Genomic DNA, 20,792 nt, shown 5'->3' with positions numbered 1-20,792 from the left:
ACCTCCGCGGTCCCTTCCATCACTCTTATTCTCTTTTTATTCTCTTATTATTCTGCTAGAGCAGGGGGTCAGACTATAGGACCTCCGAGGTCCCTTCCATCTCTCTTATTCTCTTATTATTCTCTTATTATTCTGCTAGAGCAGGGGGTCAGACTACAGGACCTCCGAGGTCCCTTCCAACTCTGTTCTTCTATCATCTTAACTGTCCCACCCCCTCCACCGCATCCTTGCTGGATCTCTTGGGGAAAACCTTTATGGGATGTGGCGCGATCTTTTCCGAAAGGGGAAAAAATGACGAGGAGGAGGAGGAGAACCGAGGTTAGGGAACCTCCCCGCGTTAATGTAAGGCGGCTGGGTCTGTGGGAATTTGCTCCCGTCCAAACCAGGGAGGCAGATGGCCGAGGAAATGCCATTGGGCGTTACATCATCTTCTATTTCCTTCGCAAGACGCTCCTTCCGAGATGACCTCAGCTGGAGCAGAAACCCCAGCAAGCCCTTCTTGCAGAATTACATATAATTTCTAAAAAGATTAGAGGGAGGAGAAGAACACCAAGAGGAAATCTGGCTTCGTACCTTCTGGCCGGCCGAAGGGGTTCTTATTCGTTCGGACGTCAGTTCTGATTTTCCACCAAAGTCGATAGATCGGCTGAAGAAGAAGAAAAAAAAATCAAGTTTTTGTGTTAGGAGCTAAACTTACATTTAAAAACAGAAAAATGAGTGTTAATTGAAGGACCAACCTCTTTCCCTGCAGTTTTTATATACGATAGGTAGGTAGGTAGATGGATAGATAGATAGGTAGGTGGATAGATGATAGGTAGGTAGGTAGGTAGGTGGGTGGATAGATAGGTAGGTAGGTAGGTAGGTGGATGGATGGATGGATGGATGGGTAGGTAGGTAGATAGATAGATAGATAGATAGATAGATAGATAGATAGATAGATGATAGATAGATAGATAGATAGATAGATAGATGATAGATAGATAGATAGATAGATAGATAGATAGATAGATAGATAGATAGATGATAGATAGATAGATAGATAGATAGATGATAGATAGATAGATAGAGTAGATAGATAGATAGATAGATAGATAGATGATAGATAGATAGATAGATAGATAGATAGATAGATAGAGTAGATAGATAGATAGATAGATAGATAGATAGATAGATAGATAGATAGATAGATAGATGATAGGTAGGTAGGTAGGTAGGAAGACAGACACAGACAGAAAGAGAGATAGATAAATAGAGTAGATAGGATTAGAATTAGATAAATAGATAAATAATGATAAAGTAGATAGGATAATTAGATTAGATGGAGATAGAGATTATCTCTATCTATCTAACAGTAGATTAGAAATAGTAGATTAGATAGATAGATAGATAGATAGATAGATAGATAGATAGATAGATAGATAGATAGATAGATAGATACATAAATAGATTAGAGATAGATAGATTGATAGTGATAGAGTAGATAGGTTAGATTAGATTAGAGAGAGAGAGAGACACAGAAAGGTTATCTTTATCTCTCTATCTAATGTAATAGTATATTAGAAAGAGTAGATAGGATAATAGATTGGATAGAGATAGATAGATATGGATGGATGGATGGATGGATGGATGGATGACAGATAGATAAACGATAGGGAGATAAACAGAGTAGATGGGATAGATTAGAGACGGAGAAAGTAGAATAGGATAGATTAGATAGATAAATAGTTAGGTAGGTAGGTAGGTAGAGATAGAGAAGAGATAGAATACATAAGAGTAGATAGATGATAGATAATAGAATAGATAAGATAAGTTAGAGAGAGTAGATAGAATAGAATAGAATAGAATAGATAGATGATATATAAATAGTATAGATTCTCTCTTACATACCCTCTATCATCTATTTATTATCTACCTACCTATCTACATCTATCTATCGATCATCTATCTGTCTGTCTGTCTGTCTGTCTGTCTATCTATCTGATATGTAGGTAGGTAGGTAGGTAGGTAGGTAGGTAGGTAGGTAGATAGATAGATAGAGATAGATAGATAGATAGATAGATAGATAGATAGATGTAGATAGGTAGGTAGATGGATGGATAAGAAATAGATGATAGAGGGTATGTAAGAGAGAAGAGAAAGATAGAATAGATAGATAGATGATAGAGAGAGATGATAGATAGATAAATAAATAAATAGAGTAGATGGGAGATTAGATAGATAAATAAATAGATAGGTAGGTAGGCAGAGCTTTAGAAATAGAGGGGAGATATTTCAACTAACACACAAACACACATATACTGTATATCACAGGTGGGTTTCTACTAGTTCAGACTGGTTTTTATAGAACCGTTAATAACTTGGTGGCATGGGTCGCCGGAACCAGCCTGCCACGCCCCAAGCTGGTTCTCGGCGGCACCTAAGCAACGCGATCTTTGTTTTTGGTACTGTGCATGCGAACGGGCAGTAGCCGAATTCAGAACCCCACCCCTGATGTACAGTATATATAATAAAGGGAACCCTTAAACACACAATATACTCCAAGTCATTCAAACTTCTGTGAAATCAAACTGTCCCCTTAGCAAGCAACACTGATTGACAGTCAATTTCGCCTGCTGTTGTGCAAATGGAATAGTTGTGCAAATGAAATATTCAATGACAATATTTCATTCATTCAGATCTAGGATGTGTCATTTGAGTGTTCACCTTTTTTGTGTGTGCATTGTGTATATATACACTGCTCAAAAAAAAATAAAGGGGACACTTAAACAACAGAATATAACTCCCAAGTCAATCAAACTTCTGTGAAATGAAACTGTCCACTTAGGAAGCATTACTGATTGACAGTCAATTTCACCTGCTGTTGTGCAGATTCAACTTTGGACAGAACAAAATATTCAATGAGAATATTTCATTCAGGTGTTATTTGAGTGTTCCCTTTATTTTTTTGAGCAGTATATATTAGTTTCTAGAATATTGAGTAATTTAATATTTTAGTTAAATATTAGTGATTTAACATGATTTAAATGACACTACCTTTTAACATGGGGAGCATTTGCCCAGGTCCTCCTGGTGCACCAGTTGCGGCCCTATTTGGACCAGGGGTCACTGCTCACAGTCACTCATGCCCTCATCACCTCGAGGCTCGACTACTGCAACGCTCTGTACATGGGGCTACCTTTGAAGAGTGTTCGGAAACTTCAGATCGTGCAGAATGCAGCTGCGAGAGCAATCATGGGCTTTTCTAAATATGCCCATGTCACACCAACACTCTGCAGTCTGCATTGGTTGCCGATTGGTTTCCGGTCACAATTCAAAGTGATGGTTATGACCTATAAAGCCCTTCATGGCACCGACCAGAATATCTCCGGGACCGTCTTCTGCCGCACGAATCCCAGCAACCAGTTAGGTCCCACAGAGTTGGCCTTCTCCGGGTCCCGTCGACTAAACAATGTCATTTGGCGGGGCCCAGGGAAGAGCCTTCTCTGTGGCGGCCCCGACGCTCTGGAACCAACTCCCCCCAGATATCAGAGTTGCCTCCACCCTCCTCAAAACCCACCTCTGTCGTCAGGCATGGGGGAATTGAGATATTCCCTTTCCCCTAGGCTTATAAAATTTATACATGGTACGTCTGTATGTATGATTGGTTTTTCTTAAATTGGGGTTTTTAAAAATTACTTTTAATATTAGATTTGTTTATATTGCCTTTTTTACTGTTGTTAGCCGCCCCGAGTCTGCGGAGAGGGGCGGCATACAAATCGAATCGAATAGCAAATCAAATCAAATCAAATCAAATCAATCAATCAATAAATAAGATGAAACAGGTCCACAAAATGTCACAATCCTAGCTCATTTTAGTGACCAGTGTTGAAATCAGGGGACGGGGTGGGCTAGAAGACCTCCAAGGTCCCTTTCCAGCCTTAGGGATTCTATGATAATTTAATGCTTGATTTGTATTTCCCACCAACACCAAGTCGATCTGGATTTTAAAAACCTATCCTCGGATTACCTTTCCAGATTCCTTCATTGCCAGATTTTTAACTTTTCCCAAAAAAAATTCCGCCAAGTAACATGAAAGGGAAAGATTGAGAAATTTTCCACCGAGTCTCTTTTTTTGTGTGTGTGACCCAAATAACCAAAATTCCTGCGGCTTGACGAACTAATTGATGTATCCTTGCATGAGCCTTGAATAGATTATCCCAGTCCTGTTCTTTGGAAACCTCTGGATAATTTTTCCTGAGCTTCCAGAAATTCCCTGCTACAAAATTTTGAGGCGGGATAAGTCAAAATAATAAACTTTCTGGGGGGGGGGGGGTGCATCGTATGTGTTGAAAAAGAGATTGTAATACGGAGAAAAGAGGGGAAATTATAATTCCATGCAACAACAAACTATTTTACAATCGCATAAAAATAATTATAATTTTTTTTTTTTTTTAATTTAGCACAAGACAGAGGAATTTGCAGGGAGCCACCCAGAATTAAAGTCTCAGTTGCAACAATAAATAAATACAATACAGATTTGCCTTCCACCCTCGCTGGGATTTCACAAGGGGTGGAAACCCTGATAAAAGAAGAGGAGGAGGAGGCTGGTGTTAAAGGAGGGATAAATTTAATTTCCAGAGCTCCAGAAAATGGAACTTGTAAACATCCTTTGGCTTATTTCCTGGAGGAATTTTCTCTCTCCCCAAAGCAAGGCCACTCAGACGCAACCTGGACTAGCCGTAGATTTTTCTGAAAAAAAGTTTTCCCTGCAAAGAAATTACAGCTGTTGGAGAAAAAGTGGGAAAACTGCACACAGAACAGTTGGAAGGGACCTTAGAGGTCTTCTAGTCCAACCCCCGATTCAAGCAGGGGATCATATACCATTTGAGACAATGGCAGTCCAATCACTTCTTTAAAACCTCCAGTGATGGAGGAAGGAAGGAAGGAAGGGAAAGAAGGAGGGAAGGAAGGAGGTATAACAAAGGAAGAAAGGGGGTGGATGAAGGAAGGAAGAGAATTGGAGGTGGAGAAAAGGAAGGGAGGGAGGAAGGAAGGGAAAGAAGGAAGGAAGGAAGGAAGGAGGGAGGAATAACAAAGGAAGAAAGGGGGGTGGATGAAGGAAGGAAGGAAGGGAATTGGAGGTGGAGAAAAGGAAGGGAGGGAGGGAGGAAAGAAGGAAGGAAGGAAGGAAGGAAAGAAGGGAATTGGAGGTGGAGAAAAGGAAGGGAGAGAGGGAGGAAAGAAGGAAGGAAGGAAGGAAGGAAGGAAAACAGGAAGGAAGGGAATTGGAGGTGGAAAAAAGGAAGGAAAGAAAGGAAAACAGAAGGGAATTGGAGGTGACGGAAGGAAGGAAGGAAAATGAAGGAAGGGAATTGGAGATGGAGGAAAAAAGGAAGGAAGGAAGGAAGGAAAGCAGTTTATTTATTTTTATTCATTTGTTTGTTTTGTCAAGTACGTATTGGTGTCATACAAAGATATAACAATATTTATGTACATGATACTAGTAAGAGATAAACATTAGGACAGGGAATGGAAGGCATGCTGGTGCGCTTAAGGAAGGAAGGAAGGAAGGAAGGAAGGAAGGAAGGAAGGAAGAAAAGAAAGAAGGGAAAATAATAGAAAGAGGTAATACATATGTAGGTAGATAGGTAGGTAGGTAAGATATTTATTTATTTTTTTGTCTCAGGGTAAAGTTTTGGGGCTTAGGCGATGATACTACAGAGTCTGGTTCCAGGCATCAGCTACTCCGTTAATAAGGAATGAATGAATGAATGAATGAATGAATGATGGAAGGAAGGAAGGAAGAAAGAAAGAAAAGAGAAACATTAGGACAGGGGATGGAAGGCAGGCTGGTGTACTTATGCACACCCGTTACTGACCTCTTAGGACTGCGCGGAAATGGACATGATGACAAGACGCTTGAATGATCAGGAAGAAACCAAATTTTATGAACCATGGAACAATGTTTATGAATGGATAGATAAGAATAAAAAATAAAGAAAGAAGAGTAATAATAAGTATAGATACTTTAGATAATTTTTTTTCATTGAGATTTATATTAGATTTAGTTTATATATATATAGAATAGAAATTTTCTTTTTTTTTAAAGATTTTTTGACTTGAAACTAGTTAGAAATTTTTTTCATGCTATCAAATTTTTCTATTAGACATTTTTTGTATTAGTAGCATTGAATTAGGTATCTAATCATGTATTCCTTTTTCTGTATCTGCATTTATACTTTTGAGAAAAGCAGGGATGATACATCCCTACACCGTATGTTAAATGTTTCTAAGTCTGTATGTTATTTTAAAGAAAATTAATAAAAATATTAAAAAAGAAAAAAAAAGTAAAGTTTTGAGGGTTAGGTGATGATACTACAGGGTCAGGTAGTGAGTTCCGGGCATCAACTACTCGGCTACTCAAGTCGTATTTCCTGCAGTCAAGTTCGGAGCAGTTCACTTTGAGTTTGCGTCTGTTGTGTGCTCGTGTGTTGTTGTGGTTGAAGCTGAAGTAGTCGTTGACTGGAAGGATGATTTTATGGGCTGTGTTTAAGTCGTGTTGAAGGCGACGTAGTCCTAGGCTTTCCGAACCTAGGATTGTGTAAGTCTGGTTGCGTAGGGGATTCCTCCGTTGTGGGTGGAGGAGTGGGGGGGCTCTTCTGGCAAAGTATCTTGGCTCCCCTCCAAGAGCCCCCTCCACCAAGGGGTTAAGCGGGCACCCCCCAAGCCACGGAAGTTGGGAAGAGCTCCAAGGAACGAGGTGCAAACCAGAGGCCCCCGTTGTTATGGTGGCCTGCAAACAGAACATAAACAGATGCCGGCCAGTTGCAAATCCAGATGAGGGTTTGGTGGTTTTGGGAGGGGGCAGAGAGGAAGTGGGGGGAGGATCAGCAATCCTTTCCTTGCAAATTGGCAGTGGCAAAAAGCTGCCTCCCTTTGCAGAATCTGGAGTGGCTTGCAATTTCTTTTTCTTTCTTTCTTTCTTTTCTTTTTCTTCCTTCCTCTCCTTCTTTCTTTGTTTTCTTTTTACTTCCTTCCTTCCCTTCCCTTTTCTTTTCCTTTTCCTTTTTTTCCTTTCCCCTTCCTCCCTTCCTTTCTTTCCTCTTCCTTCATTCCCTTTTCTTTTCCTTCTTCCTTCCTTTCTTCCTTCCTTCGATTTTTCTTTTTCCTTCTTTTCCTCTCCTTTCCCCTTCCTTCCTCCATTCCCTTTTTCTTTTTCTTCTTCCTTCCTTTCCTTTTCCCTTCTTTCCTCCTTTCCCTTTTCTTTTTCTTCTTCCTTCTTTTCCTTTCCTTTCCCCTTCCTTCCTTCCTTCCTTTCCTCTTCCTTCATTCCCTTTTCTTTTCCTTCTTCCTTCCTTCCTTCCTTTGATTTCCCCTCCCTCCCTTCCCTTTTCTTTTTCTTCTTCCTTCCTTCCCTCCTTTCTTTCCCTTCCTTCCATCCCTTTTCTTTCCTTCCTTCCTTCCCTTTTCTTTTCCTTCCTCCCTCCTTCCCTCCCCTCCCTTTTCTTTTTCTCCTTCCTTCCTTCCTTCGGAGGTGCCAAGCAAAGGCGTTTCTTCCTTACTGGAGAATCTTCCAAGATTTTGCAGTGGGGGGGGGGGTGATGGAGATTAGGGTTCAATACTTTTGAAAGGGGGGGGAGAGAGAGACCCCTGAAACGATTACAGGATTCAAGTTTAGGGAAGATTTTTCTTGGCAGGAAAAGTAATTCTTAACTTTACATCGTGTTTGAAATTCAGGGCCTTTATTCAAGGGGGCCTTTCCAGGGGGGGGAGGGAGGGAGAGTGGAGGGTTTGTAGCCAAATCGGTGTGTGTGTGATCAAGGGGGGGCCAGAAGCGACCCCGCCCTCCAATTCTTGAATTGCACCAAGAAAACAATGAGGTCATTTTCGAAAAAACGAGTGGCCAGGCCAAGATGGGGGGGGTGGAGGAAAGAGAGGGGGCTGGTCAGGGATTGGACAGCTCTACTGACCCATTGGAAGGGAGGGGGTCAGGGAGGGGGGGCAGAAGCCTGACAACCCCCCCCCAAGTTTTTTTTTAAAGTAAAATGGAGAGTTTGACATTGTTGGTCCTGCAGGATGCTATTTCTCTGTGTCTCTCTTTCTCTCTCTCTCTCTGTCTCTCTTTCTCTCTTTCTCTCTCTCTTTCTCTCTTTCTCTCTGTCTCTGTCTCTTTTTTTCTCTCTCTGTCTCTCTCTCTCTCTCCCTTGGTGCGGTAGACTACTCCTTAAAGGGCAGGCTCTGTTCTGGGATGGGGGAGTGGGGAACGATTCGTCCTGGCCCATCCAACACGAGCTGCTCCTCTGAGGGTTGCAAATATGGGGTGGGTGGGCTGGGAAACCCCACCCGAAGCCCCTCTACCCAATTGAACTCTCTTACATTTTTCCTATCCCCTCCCCTGCTTTTCGGGGGCTGTTCAGATCCTTTTCATGGGGTTCCGTTCTGGAAAGGGGGGAAGTAGAACCTCCAGAGGCCGAGGCAGTCGGTCTGGAGAGACCAGGAGGGAAGGAGGAAAGGGGGGCGGGCTTTGCAAGAGCATCTTTTTGGGCTGGGCAGAGAGGATGGGGAGGGAGGGGGTTCTGCCCAGCCCAAAAAGATGCTCTTGCAAAGCTCAATTGGGTAGGGGGGCTTTGGGTGGAAGGAAGGAAGGAAGGAAACGCAAGGGACCTCAATTGGGTAGGGGAGCTTCGGGTGGCAAAAGGAAAAAGGTGGGTCTGCCCCCCCTGTTCTCAGATAGACTGCTGCTGCCGATTCTTCCCGCCTGTTGGGAGACCCCTCCCCTGGGGCTGCCTGGAGGGGACCCCCCCTCAAATCCGCCCCCCCCCCGCGCCTGAGCCAGCGCTCCCAGCCCAAGGGGGCGTTGCTGGCCATTCCAAGGGCGGCGGGGCGCCTCCCCTCCGGTCCCAGCCCCACGCCGTCCCCTTTCCTCGGGGGCACCCGCCGCGATGGAGCCCCGGGCCAGCCGCCTCGGCCGGAGGAGACCCCTGCCCGCCTTCCTCCTCCTCCTCCTCCTCCTCCTCCTTTGGGGGGACGCCACCAGCCAGGCCGCCCGGCGCGAGTTGCAAGGTAAGAAAAAAAGTGAGGAGGGGTCGCCCAGGTTGCAAAGCCTCCCGTTGGGTTTGCAAGGATTGGTAGGGTTGGGGGGGGTCGCAGATGCAGATCCAGAGCCCCTCCCCCTTTAACCAGGGTAGGCTGGGGGGTCGAGACCCGCACCCACCCACCCCACCGGTGGGGTCTTTGCCCCCATCCTGCCGGCGGGGAAACTGAGGCTGCTGCCCGCCGAGGGGAGGCCTTGCAAGCGGGGAGGGCGAGAGAGGGAATTTGGGGGAGGGGTTGTTAAATTGGGTTGGGGGCGTTTGGAATAAATCCGGGAAGCAAGACAGCGCAAGGCAGCGCGGGGCGTTTGGACATTTCGTCTCCGTTTGGCTTTCTCGTTTTCTTCTTTCTTTCCTTCTCTCTTCGTCTCTTTTTTCTTCTCCCTCTTCTCTTCCTTCCTTCCTTTTCTCCTCTCTCCCTTCTGTGTCTTTTTTCTTCCTCCCTCCTTTCTTGGCTTCCCTTCTTTCCTTCCTTCCCACACGCTCTTCCTAATCCTTCCTTCTCTCCCTCCCTCCATCTCTTTTCCTTCCTTCCCTCCATCTCTATTTCTCCTTCCTTCCTTCCCTCCCTTCCTTCCTTTTTTCCTTCCTTCCCACTCTCCCTCCCTATTCCTTCCTTCTTTCCCTCCCTCCATCTCTTTTCTTTCTTTCCTTCCTTCCTTCTCTTCCTCCCTATTTCTTCCTTCCCTCCATCTCTTTCCCTTCCTTCCTTCCCACTCTCCCTCCCTATTCCTTCCTTCTTTCACTTCTTCCATCTCTTTCCTTTCCTTCCTTCTTTCTCTCCCTCCCTATTTCTTCCTTTTCTCCATCTCTTTTCCTTCTTTCCTTCCTTCTCTCCCTCCCTATTCCTTCCTACCCTCCATCTCTTTTCATTCCTTCCTTCCTTCTTTCCTTCCCTCCCTCCCTATTCCTTCCTTCCCTCCATCTTTTTCTTCCTTCCTTCCTTCCATCCATCCTTCCTTCCATATTCCTTCCTTCCTGCTCGCTCGCTCGCTCTCCTTTTTCTCCCCTTCCTCTCTTTTCCTTCCTTCATTTCTCTTTTTCTTCCCTTCTTCCTCCCTTCCCTTCTTCCTCCCTTCCTCCCCTTATTTTTCTCCTTCTTCCTCCTTCCTTCTATCTCTTTTCCTTCCCTTCTTCCTCCCTCCCTTCTCCCACTCTCCCTCTCCTGCCCCCTCCCCTTTATAACTTGAATCCTCTTTTGTGGCATTTTAATACAGTAGCAATGAATGATATTCCCAGGAAGCCGAAAATAAAAGTTTCTGGTGAAGTAGCAAAAACATGCCCAACCCCCAAAAATAAATAAAAATGAATTTTCATGTCCAATTAAAAGGATGCTCCTTCGAGGGTTCCCCCTAGTGGGGGACGGTGGAACCGCATCTGGTGTTAACTCCTGGCAGGAGAAACAGGCAGGGCTAGCATCAGTTCGTAGCCAGCTGGTTTCAGCATTTTCCAGCACTTTAAAACGGATATTTTAAAACCACAGAGGCCCAGTTTTGCCATTTTTTCTTCCAACAACGTGCTTTTAAAATCCAACCTCAGCTGGGGTGTTTCCTTTCTTTCAAGGCTGGGATTGAAATAGAAAAATTCTCTCCAGGAAAAAAAAAATAGTCCTTCCTTCAAATAATTTAAGAAAACGTTTTTTCTGATGATTCAATGCCACCCCAAAAAAAGAAAGACACAAAATTTAATCCTATTTCCCTTAAGACCGGTTCCACCTTGGAAGACGTCAAATTTAAGGATTTAAGAACTGCAGGGGGAAGATTTGTAGATGACCCTCGCTTCATAAAAAGACCTTGGGGTACTCGTATCAAATGACTTAAATGCCAACCAACATCGCCCAAAAGGCTTCAAGAGTTGCCAACCTAATCCTACGTAGCTTCTGCTCCTGTAATCTCACACTACTAACCAGAGCATGCAAAACTTTCGCCAGACCAATCCTTGAATATAGCTCATCTATCTAGAACCCCCACCGTATTTCGGACACTAGAAAACATCCAGAGATACTTTACAAGAGGAGCCCTCCACTCCTCCACTCGCAACAGAATACCCTACGCAACTAGACTTACAATCCTAGGCTTAGAAAGCTTAGAACTACGTCGCCTTAAACACAACCTAAGCATAGCCCATACAATCATCTGCTACAACGTCCTTCCTGTCAACAGCTACTTCTGCTTCAACCACAACAACACACGAGCACACAACAGAGACAAACTTCAAAGTAAATGGCTCCAAACCCGACTGCAGGAAATACAACTTTAATAACCGAGTAGTTGATGCAGGGAACTCACTCCGTGACTCTGTAGTATCATCACCTAACCCCCAAAACTTTACTCTTAGACTGTCCAGTTGACCTTTCCCGATTCCTAAGAGGTCAGTCAGGGGCGTGCATAAGTGCACCAGCGTGCCTTCCGTCCCCTGTCCTTATGTTTCTCTCTTACTAGTATCATGTATATGAATATTATTATATCTTTGTATGCCACCAATACATAATTGACAAAACAAATAAATAGATAAAAATAAATAAATATCTCACCTACCTACCTACATATTTATTTATTACCTTTCTATTATTCTTTCTTTCTTTCTTTCCTTCCTTCCTTCCTTACTAAGTAACCGAGTAGTTGATGCCTGGAACTCACTACCAAACTCTGTAGTATCATCACCTAACCCCCAAAACTTTATCTTGAGACAAATAAAATAAATATCTTACCTACCTATATATTTATTTATTACCTCTTTCTACTACTGTATTTTCCCTTCTTTCTTTCTTTCCTTCCCTCCTTCCTTCCTTACTTAGTAACCGAGTAGTTGATGCCTGGAGCTCACTACCAGACTCTGTAGTATCATCACCTAACCCCCAGTGTGCCTTCCGTCCCCTGTCCTAATGTTTCTCTTTTAATAGTATCCTGTATATAAACATTGTTATATCTTTGTATACCACCTATACGTACTTGACAAAATAGAAATAAATCAATTTCCTGGCTGGGGGTTGTGTAGATGACCTCTTAGGTTCCCCTTCTTCTCCAAAGCACTGGATGTAAACTTGGCTCTCTTTGTGACTGACTCCCATGTTTTTTCTCCCCCTTTCTTAGTCGTTGACCTCCTGACCATCACCGAACCTCGACATATGACCAACGTCGCAAACAAAATCCGGACGGAGGTTTTATCTGTCCATGAGATGTACCTTTTATCGACGTTTCACCTGCCTCCCAAACAAGGTGGGGTTCTCTTTGGCCTTTACTACAAGAAGGATAACAGCCGCTGGTTTGAAGTCTCCGTGGTCGGCAAGACAAATAAAGGTGAGTGAGAAAGAAGAAAAAGAAAGAAAGAAAGGAAGAAAGAAAGAAAAAGGAAAGAGGAAGGAAGGAAAAGAAAGGAGAAGGAGCGAGCGAGGGAGGGAGGAACGAAGGAAGGAAGGAGAAAAGGATGAGAAAGGAGGGCAGGAGAAAGCAAGGAAGGGACAGAAAGAAAGAAAATAAAAAACAGAAGGGAGGGAGGAAAAGAAAGGAGGGAGGAAGGAAGGACAAAAGGAGGAGAAAGGAAGGAGGGAGAAAGAAAGGAAGGAAGAGAAAGAAAGGGAATGAAAGAAGGAAGGAAGAGAAGGAAGGAAGGAAAGAAGGAAAGAAAGAAAAAAAAGAAAAGAAAGAAAAAGGAAGGAAGGAAGAAGGAAGGAAAAGGAAGATAGAAAGAGGAAGGAGCAAGTGGGGAAGGAAAAAAGGAAGGAAGGAAGGAAAAGAGGAGGAGAAAGGAAGAAAGGAACACAGAAAGAAAGAAAAGAAGAAATAAAGAAGAAGGAAGGAAGGAAAAGGAAAGAGGGAAGAAGGAAAGGAAGGAACAGAAAGGAAAGGGAGGATGAAGGAAAAAGACATAAAGGAAGAAAGAGAAAGAAAGGGAAAGAAAGAAGGAAGAAAGGAAGGAAAGAAAGAAGTCAATTGATTTTACTCAAACCTTGATTTTGACTTGCACAGTTCTCGTCCGATACTTACGTGCCGATGGAAAACTCCACTCGGTCAACCTCCAGAATTCCAACCTGTCGGATGGACGTAGCCACACGCTTCTCCTGCGGGTCAGTGGCCTGAAGGCCAGCAGCCTCTCCTTGGAGCTCTACGTGGATTGCAAGTTGCTGGACTCCCATGCGGGGCTGCCCGAATTGGCCTCGATTGACCAGGAAAAAACCGAAGCCGTGGAAGTGAGAACCGGGCAGAAAACGTATCTCCGGATTCAGGTGAGAACGCAGCCCACCCTCTTTCCCACACTCAAACATCTGGCAACCCCAAATCTCAACCAAGAAATGCTCCATCCCACACATTGGCAAAAAGAATCCGAGCACCAAATACAAGCAGAATAAACAAGACGTTGCAGACAAAAATAAATAAATAATTAAAAATAAAATTTAAAAATGGGTGCGTGCCAGCATATAAACATAGAAAGCAAAAAAAAAAAAGGAATAAGTTCAACATCACCGCGGTGAAAATCCAATTTTAGTTAGAGTTTAAACTCTAACTCAAATTTAGAAACCTAAAACTTTCATCTACGTTGATAGTAAAGATCTTAAAAGCTGTAGAGTAATCAGGTCAACAGATAAATTGACCCTATTTACGACGTCTGATAAATTTATAGGTCTGAATTTATCTTTCTTTCTTCTTCCTTTTTTATTTTTAAGTTTTCTTCTTCTCTTTCCTTCCCCCTTTTCTCTCTTTTTCTTTCTCTCTCTCTTTAGCTTTATTTTCTTCAATATATCAAAGCGTGTATTTTGATTTATAACTGTAGACTCTAAATTCATATACGTTTGTACCAATATTCACATAGTCCTTTGGCTTTCTTTCTTTCTTTCTTTCTTTCCTTACTTACTTACTTACTTACTTATTTACTTATTTATTTATTTATTGGATTTGTATGCCGCCCCCCTCCATAGACTCGGGGCGGCTAACAACGGGAATAAAAAACAGCATGTAAATCCAATACTAAAACAATTAAAAACCCTTATTGTAAAACCAAAAATCCATACAAACAAACATACCATACATAAATTGTAAAGGCCTAGGGGGAAAGAATATCTCAGTTCCCCCATGCCTGACGGCAGAGGTGGGTTTTAAGGAGCTTACGAAAGGCGAGGAGGGTGGGAGCAATTCTAATCTCTGGGGGGAGTTGGTTCCAGAGGGCCGGGGCCGCCACAGAGAAGGCTTTTTCCCTGCCCTATTTATCTTCAATAAAGATTATATGTTCTTTAATAATAATAATAATAATAATAATAATAATAATAATAATAAAAGAAAACCCAATTTTAGAGGAAACGTCTATTTTACCAGGAATTTCTTCCTCCCCAAAAACACAACCAGGTTATGTGTCTTTCCACCAATGGCTGTTCTTCCTCTCCTGATATTTTTAGGGATCTCTGGAATCACTCAAACTCGTCCTCGGAGGATCCCTGAGCCGCGTCGGAGCCTTGAGCGAATGTCCCTTTCAAGAGGACGAATCCATGCAAAACACAGGTAAAGGCCAATCCAAAGAAAACTCCTTCCTTGGGGTAGGAGCAGTGATGGGCTGCCAAAATTTTGTACTGCCACGCTGTGGGCGTGGCTCATATGTGTGGGTGTGGCTTGATGGCCACGGGACCAGGTAGGAGTGGCTTGCCGGCCATGTGACCAGGTGGGAGTGGCTTTTTTAAAAAAATTATTTTTTTTGTTGGTTTATTTACTAAATTAACAACAAACAAAAAATACATAAAAGAAGACGTGCCCATCACCAATAAAACCCCACCACCATTTAGGGGGTTATATTATTTACAATAAATTTCAATTTCTTCCTTTGCTCCAGTTTACATTTCTTTACATACAAAAAGTGATTGGAATTTATTTTTCACATTGTCGTCCTAAATTCTACTTAAGATATAATTTTTCATCTTATTCCATCGTGCCATCAGCTTCTCCAATTTATTTTCATCAAATTATTTAATCTTATTTCCATAATTTCGAAATGAATGTGGTCCACCATGTACCAATACCAATTCTGGATTGTCCATTTATTGCTATCTTTCCACCCTAATACAACAACTGCTTGAGCGCTTTCCAAAGCTGCTGTTTTGATTTCTTTAAATTCTGGCAATTCCCCATATTTAACTAGTATTGCTAATTCTTTTGTGATTATCCAATTAATGTTTAGCATATTATTTATTTCATTCAGGTGGGAGTGGCTTGACAATCATGTGACCGGGGGGTGGCTTAAAGGTCAGGTGACTGGGCAGGAGTGGCTTACCAACCAAGATAAGTTTTCAAATAGGTGCTTGGATTCAGTGGATGAAATCACATTATTTGAAGAACCACTAAAAGGACAAAGGATAGGCAGCATTATTTGTTGAGGAGCACAGCAACATTTCAAGGTTTTGTACTGAACCCACAGGGTTCGCTATGATAACAGGCTAGGCAAGTAGCTCGATTTTCTTGAATTGCTATAAAAGTTCAGTTCTAGATTATGATTAAAATTATTAAAGCATTTGTGGGTAAAAACATGCTATTTAATTATCTCCTGTTTTAAAAGTAATTGAGGCTCATACTAAGATACTAGAAAAGGAAGGACAATAAAAATAACTATTAGGTATTCAATAAATAGTGCAAAAACTTACTATTCCCACTGCGTGTGTGTGTCCCCCCCCCCAATGTGAGCCAATTACTGGGTAGGATTTCCGAAAACCAGCAGGGCACTTACCATAGTTTTCAATCAATCAATCAATCAATCAGAATAGAGCTGAAAGGGACCACCATCAGAAAGTGTGCTCCTTATTTCCAGGTGGTCAGCTTTCCATCCATTATCGTTCTTTGATTCTTTGAAAACTTGATCACATGTGTGTCTTCCACTCTTCTTCATTTCTCTCCCTCTCTCTCTTTTCAGTATCCAACGTGATCAATTCTCTCTTTGGTGAGTTCAAATGGGGGCCTGCTGTTGCCAAATCCCTTCCCACGGAAAGCACATTGGAGTGCTGGGTTTAGTGCGGGGAGACACCCCCCCAAATTATGAGGCAGTGATAAGACAGAAGGGGTCTTGAGCTAGGTAAGAACGGGGTCAAAAAGTAGAATTAAACAAAAACAAATGTTTTGTTTTCATTACACCTTGTGTGACAGGTGAGCAAACGAAAGCCCTGGTACGGCAACTGACCCTCTTCAACCAAATTCTGATGGAACTTCAAGAGGATGTGAAAGATCAGGTACAATCGGAGGGTTATGGTCCTCGATTTATGGTCACAAAATGAGCCCCAAAGATCTGTTCTTAAGCAAGACACTTCCTGAATTCGGTTTTGCCCTTTTACGACATTTCTTGCCCTGGGCGTTAAATGAATCACTGCCGTCATTAATTTAGGGATCCGGTTGTTAAGCCATCGTTAATTTAGGGATCCGGATTCCTTTGTTCACTCGGCTCGTGAGAAGGCTGCCAAAGAGGATTTTATGTGATCTCTCAGGAACATCGCGACTGTTATAAATATGAACCAGTTGCCCGGCCTCTGATCATGTAACCATGGAGATGTTGCAGTGTTGTGAGCTGTTGTCATTTAGAATGGTCACTAAACAAACTGTTGTCAGTCAGGGTGTCAATTGTGAAGCTGGCTTCATTATTGCTACAATAGAGATGAGGGATAGGGAGGAAGGAATAGAGATAGCTGGTCGAAACAAAATAGTTTCCCCTGAGAACCAAGGTCATTCCAACAGGAGGCTGGAAAAAAAAGGAGTAATGTTACCAAGCGACCAGACTGCATCTCGGTTGGACTATCAGACTATTTGTTGGCGAAAAAGTGGAAAACTTTTAATTACTATATTTTTCAGAGTATAAGACACACCTTAGTTTGGGGTGGGGGAGGAAAACTAAGGGGGAGGGGGAGAGAAATTCTGCCTCTGCCTACCAGCATCCACGATATTCATCTGGTTAGCGTCCTGTTCAGGGCTGTTTGGAAACTGAAACAGTGTTTACCGTGTGAGCAAGAAGGAAGGAGACAGCAAGGAGCCTTGCGTTTTTGGCTACTACATTTGGTGTATAAGACTCACTCGAATTTTCATCCTCTTATAAGATGGGAAAAAGTGTGTTGTATACTGCGAAATGTACGGCAGGTGAAACCGCAGGAACATTTTTCACCAGCTTGTGCCATGGTATAGCCAAATAAATCGTTCTTTGAGGGATTCCATTTGCTGTGGATATATTACTTGGAACCCGCCCCAGGTCTTCGGAGAGGGGCGGCATACAAATCTAATAAATTATTATCATTAATTATTATTATTAACCCTGACACGACATAATACTACCAGTATTAATTCACAAAGTAACAAACTAGTAATTTCTGGTTAAACGGGGATTTAAGCACAAACCAGCAAGTGTTTTCTCCCCTTCTGGACATCTCCAGCAACTTGAGAGAATCTCTATTATTTCTGATATATATATTTATATTTTTTCCTTTCCAGGTCAAAGAAATGTCTTTAATACGGAACACCATCATGGAATGCCAAGTATGCGGTGAGTTGGACCGAGAGGGAGATATGGAGCACCTCCACCACAGAGGAGAAGTGGATTTTGCTGCAATAAATGTCCTTACAATTCGTTTTTCCCATCTCTCTTAAAACTTATAACTGCCTGTTGGAGGAAAACTCGGTTAATAATTGTCTCGTTTTAGCGAGAGAAACGTTGAGCTCCATTGTGGTCGTAAGCCGAGGACTATCCGTAAAGTGGGGGGGGGAAGCTTGGGAAGCCGTGGCTTCTTGAGAACTAGAACCTTGCCTCATTGTGGTCTACCGTTCAGGTTATTATTTCCAACCTGTGACCAATTAAAACCTCCCTTCCGATAGGGTTTCACGAACACCGGTCCCGTTGTAACCCGAACCCGTGTTTCGCCGGCGTCGACTGTATGGAAATCTACGAATACCCGGGATATCGTTGCGGGCCCTGTCCTCCTGGTTTTGAAGGCAACGGCACCCATTGTGCTGATATCAACGAGGTGAAAGAATTTTCAGCTCCTATGATTTGGTCTCGTCCCGTCATCTTTTTTTAGTTATAAAAAATACCTTCGCGCCTTCCGGGGAAAACTATCCTGTTGTTATATAGAATCCGATCATCTATAATCCCTTGTTTCTTATCAACGCCGTTGATTTTGCAAAGTACCATTCTACAATCCTGCCAATATCAATATAATCCTACGTATATTAAAGTATGTGTAGATAGGTACGTGGTGTTTAGGTTAGGGATTCATCGATGTTTAGATTAGGGACACGGTGGCTTAGTGGCTGAGACACTGAGTTTGTCGATCACAAAGGGCGGCGGTTCAGCGGTTCGAATCCCTAGCGCCGCATAACGGGGCGAGCTCCCATTACTTGTCCCAGCTTCTGCCAACCTAGCGCATAAAAAATGCAAGTAGAAAAATAGGGACCACTTTTGGCAGGAAAGGAACTCCTTCAGTGTTTTACCACAGAGACGTCTTCAGTCAGCGCTGGCTCTCCGGCTTTGAAACGGAGATGAGCACCGCCCCCTAGAGTCAGGAACGAGTAGCAAGTATGTGCGAGGGGAACCTTTACTTTTACTTACTACTACACCTCATTCCTTTTTATGTTTATGGCCTGACTGCAGTGTTTGTTTGCGAACCCGTGTTTTGCTGGTTCCAAATGCCTCAACATTGCACCCGGGTTTCGTTGTGAGCCGTGTCCGCCGGGCTACAAGGGGAATCTTGTCACTGGAGTGGGGGCCGATTACGCCAAAGCCAGCAAACAGGTGAGTGACTTAAATCCCAGTTGAAGTTTACAAAAACTGGAGGATTGTTTTCTCTTTCAACTCAAAACACGGCCCTTTGAGGTAGGACAGATTTTTTTTATTTAAAAAAAGAAGCCATGGAGATTCCAGAACCTTCCCTTTTTTTGTAGAATACCAGACGGTTGAAATCTTTCTGGTTTTCTGTCTCTTTCTCTTCGTTGTGGCACGCAATGCCATCACAGGGCCATCATAACACAAGGATTGGTTGTACGCCGCCCGGAGTCCGGAAGGAGTTGGGTGGCTTATAATTTTAATAAATTAAATAAAATAAATTAAATCAAATAAATTAAATAAATTAAATTAAATTAAATTAACAAATTAAATTAAATAAGTTTAATAAATTAAATTAAATAAGTTTAACAAATTAAATTAAATTAAATTAACAAATTAAATTAAATTAATTAAATAAATTAAATTAAATAGATTTAATAAATTAAATTAAACAAATGTAATAAATTAAATTCCAGATACACTTGTCCACAGTTCGGCAGAGTCTCTTGCTGAGGTCTGGAACAAGGCTGCAGGGGAGGCTCTTGACCGGATTGCGCCGTTGCGACCTCTCCGCGGCACTAGACCCCGTAGAGCTCCATGGTTCAACGAGGAGCTCCGGGTGTTGAAGCGCCAGAAGAGACGTCTGGAGAAGCGATGGAGGAAGAGTAAGTCCGAATCCGATCGAACACTTGTAAGAGCTCATATTAAGACTTACAAAGTGGCGCTCAAGGCGGCAAGATGCGCGTATCATGCCGCCTTGATTGCATCAGCGGAATCCCGCCCGGCCGCTCTGTTTAGGGTAACCCGCTCCCTTCTTAATCAGAGGGGAGTTGGGGAGCCCTTGCAGAGTAGTGCCGAGGATTTTAACACATTTTTCGCTGATAAAATCGCCCGGATCCGAGCGGACCTCGACTCCAATTGTGAAACAGAGTCGACTGACAATGAGTCAGTCGAGGTGACTGGGGCTAAACGTCTTTGTCCATCTGTCTGGGAGGAGTTTGACTTGGTGACACCTGATGAAGTGGACAAGACCATTGGAGCTGTGAGTTCCGCCACCTGTCTACTGGATCCGTGTCCCTCTTGGCTGGTTTCGGCCAGTCGAGGGGTGACACGGAGCTGGGTCCAGGAGATTGTCAACACCTCCTTGGGGGGGGTCCTTTCCGCCCCTTTATAAGGAGGCGGTTGTGCGTCCCCTCCTCAATAAGCCTTCCCTGAACCCAGCCGTGCTTAATAACTACCGTCCAGTCTCCAACCTTCCCTTCATGGGGAAGGTTGTTGAGAAGGTGGTGGCAATTCAACTCCAGCGGTCCTTGGATGAAGCCGATTATCTAGGTCCTCAGCAGTCTGGATTCAGGCACAGCTACAGCACGGAAACTGCTTTGGTCATGTTGATGGATGATCTCTGGCGGGCCCGGGAGAGGGGCCTGTCCTCTGTCCTGGTGCTCCTTGACCTCTCAGCGGCTTTCGATACCATCGACCATGGTATCCTTCTGCGCCGGCTGGAGGGGTTGGGAGTGGGAGGTGCTGTTCTTCAGTGGTTCTCCTCCTACCTCTCCGGTCGGTCGCAGTTGGTGTTAGTGGGGGGTCAGAGGTCGACCCCGAGGTTTCTCCCTTGTGGGGTGCCTCAGGGGTCGGTCCTCTCCCCCCTGCTATTTAATATCTACATGAAACCGCTGGGCGACATCATCCAAGGGCATGGGGTGAGGTATCATCAATATGCCGATGATACCCAGTTGTACATCTCCACCCCATGTCCAGTCAACGAAGCAGTGGAAGTGATGTGCCGGTGCCTGGAGGCTGTTGGGGCCTGGATGGGTGTCAACAAACTCAAACTCAACCCAGACAAGACGGAGTGGCTGTGGGTTTTGCCTCCCAAGGACAATTCTATCTGGCCGTCCATTACCCTAGGGGGGAGTTATTGACCCCCTCAGAGAGGGTCCGCAACTTGGG

General features: G+C 43.5%; 1 protein-coding gene and 1 long non-coding RNA gene across 2 annotated transcripts in view; one reads left to right on the top strand and one right to left on the bottom strand.

The window, feature by feature from the left end:
- Window positions 1-81: 81 nt before the first annotated feature.
- Window positions 82-20,792, bottom strand: part of LOC139175498 (uncharacterized) — a 39,880-nt gene continuing 19,169 nt past the window's right edge. Inside the window, exons 2-3 of the long non-coding RNA XR_011560526.1 lie at window positions 574-646; window positions 82-102 (exon numbers count right to left, since the gene is read on the bottom strand). This is a non-coding gene — a long non-coding RNA (uncharacterized lncRNA). The remainder of the gene's footprint in view (window positions 103-573; window positions 647-20,792) is intronic.
- THBS3 (thrombospondin 3) overlaps window positions 8,899-20,792 on the top strand; it is a 29,866-nt gene continuing 17,972 nt past the window's right edge. Inside the window, exons 1-9 of the mRNA XM_070766622.1 lie at window positions 8,899-9,042; window positions 12,164-12,370; window positions 13,040-13,296; window positions 14,461-14,563; window positions 15,960-15,986; window positions 16,190-16,272; window positions 17,516-17,567; window positions 17,897-18,045; window positions 18,672-18,812. Coding sequence (XP_070622723.1) covers window positions 8,922-9,042; window positions 12,164-12,370; window positions 13,040-13,296; window positions 14,461-14,563; window positions 15,960-15,986; window positions 16,190-16,272; window positions 17,516-17,567; window positions 17,897-18,045; window positions 18,672-18,812 — 1,140 coding nt within the window. The 5' untranslated portion in view covers window positions 8,899-8,921. The remainder of the gene's footprint in view (window positions 9,043-12,163; window positions 12,371-13,039; window positions 13,297-14,460; window positions 14,564-15,959; window positions 15,987-16,189; window positions 16,273-17,515; window positions 17,568-17,896; window positions 18,046-18,671; window positions 18,813-20,792) is intronic.

Source organism: Erythrolamprus reginae, chromosome 13, assembly GCF_031021105.1.
Source record: "Erythrolamprus reginae isolate rEryReg1 chromosome 13, rEryReg1.hap1, whole genome shotgun sequence".
In the NCBI taxonomy this organism is placed as follows: Eukaryota; Metazoa; Chordata; class Lepidosauria; order Squamata; family Dipsadidae; genus Erythrolamprus; species Erythrolamprus reginae.
This window is presented reverse-complemented; position numbering and strand designations above follow the sequence as displayed.